Below are 1415 nucleotides of genomic sequence, written 5' to 3' on the forward strand. Positions count from 1 at the left end.
GTTCTTAAATTCAATTCACGAGTCCCTAATTACACAACTTGATTCAAGATGGTTAGGGAGAACAAAGCCGCCTGGAAAGCTCAATACTTCCTAAAAGTGGTCGAACTTTTCGACGAATATCCTAAGTGCTTCATTGTCGGTGCTGATAATGTCGGCTCCAAGCAGATGCAAAATATCCGTACCAGCTTGCGTGGTTTGGCTGTTGTGCTCATGGGTAAGAACACTATGATGCGCAAAGCTATACGCGGTCATTTGGAGAACAACGCTCAATTGGAAAAGTTGTTGCCACACATTAAAGGCAATGTTGGCTTCGTATGCACTAAAGGCGATTTGGCTGAAGTACGTGATAAGTTGCTTGAGTCGAAAGTGCGCGCCCCAGCCCGTGCTGGCGCTATTGCCCCATTGCCCGTCATCATTCCGGCACAAAACACTGGTTTGGGTCCCGAGAAAACTTCTTTCTTCCAGGCTCTCTCCATTCCTACCAAGATTTCCAAGGGTACAATTGAAATCATTAACGACGTGCCCATTTTGAAACCTGGTGACAAGGTCGGTGCTTCTGAGGCTACATTGCTGAACATGTTGAACATTTCACCCTTCTCGTACGGTTTGGCCATCACCCAAGTGTATGACTCCGGTTCCATTTTCTCGCCTGAAATCTTGGACATCAAGCCCGAAGATCTCCGCGCGAAATTCCAAGCTGGTGTTGCCAATTTGGCCGCTGTGTCTTTGGAGATTGGTTACCCAACCATTGCTTCTGCTCCACACAGCATTGCCAATGGCTTCAAGAATCTGTTGGCAATTGCTGCTGCAACCAAAGTCGAGTTCAAGGAAGCTGCTACCATCAAGGAGTTCATCAAGGATCCCAGCAAATTTGCTGCCGCCGCTGCTGTGGTTGCTCCTGCTGCTGGTGCTGGCGCCGCTGCCGAAAAGAAGGAAGAAGCCAAGAAGGAGGAATCGGAGTCTGAAGTGGACGACGATATGGGTTTCGGTCTATTCGACTAAAGAAGGCAACCGAAAGCAATTCAACTTTGCCATTACGCTTTTTTCGAGTATGAGCTTTTGGATTTTACGAAGCATTCTGGATATATTGACAGTTGTAGAACGGAATTTTTTAGAATATATTGCGATTTTTTTGCGCATTTCTTTGTTAATGTTAAATTATTGTCGTGGTTTGACACACCCAATGGCAAGTTACCGGCACAGGGGAGTGCGTTTTAAAATCTTAACTATTCATTAGTAAAATCTGACTGTGCAAGGAATAAAGTTATAATTTATATTTATATTTAAAAAAAGTGGGATCGGGTATAAAAATAAAGAAACCGCTTATCCGAATTTCGTATCAAATGAAATATGACGTTAATAGCTTATAAACAACAAGTAAGAAAGTCTAAGTTCGGGCGGGGCCGAACATTAAA

General features: G+C 44.0%; 1 protein-coding gene across 1 annotated transcript in view; it reads left to right on the forward strand.

Annotated features, from left to right (window-relative positions):
• LOC108356390 (60S acidic ribosomal protein P0-like) overlaps positions 1-1276 on the forward strand; it is a 1508-nt gene extending 232 nt beyond the window's left edge. Inside the window, exon 2 of the mRNA XM_017607503.1 lies at positions 52-1276. Within this exon, the coding sequence (XP_017462992.1) occupies positions 52-1002 (951 nt within the window). The 3' untranslated portion in view covers positions 1003-1276. The remainder of the gene's footprint in view (positions 1-51) is intronic.
• The last annotated feature ends 139 nt before the right edge of the window (positions 1277-1415 follow it).

The sequence above is a fragment of the Rhagoletis zephyria genome, unplaced genomic scaffold, assembly GCF_001687245.7.
Source record: "Rhagoletis zephyria isolate East Lansing unplaced genomic scaffold, Rhagoletis_zephyria_1.1 Rzeph_scaffold_58434, whole genome shotgun sequence".
Classification (NCBI taxonomy): Eukaryota; Metazoa; Arthropoda; class Insecta; order Diptera; family Tephritidae; genus Rhagoletis; species Rhagoletis zephyria.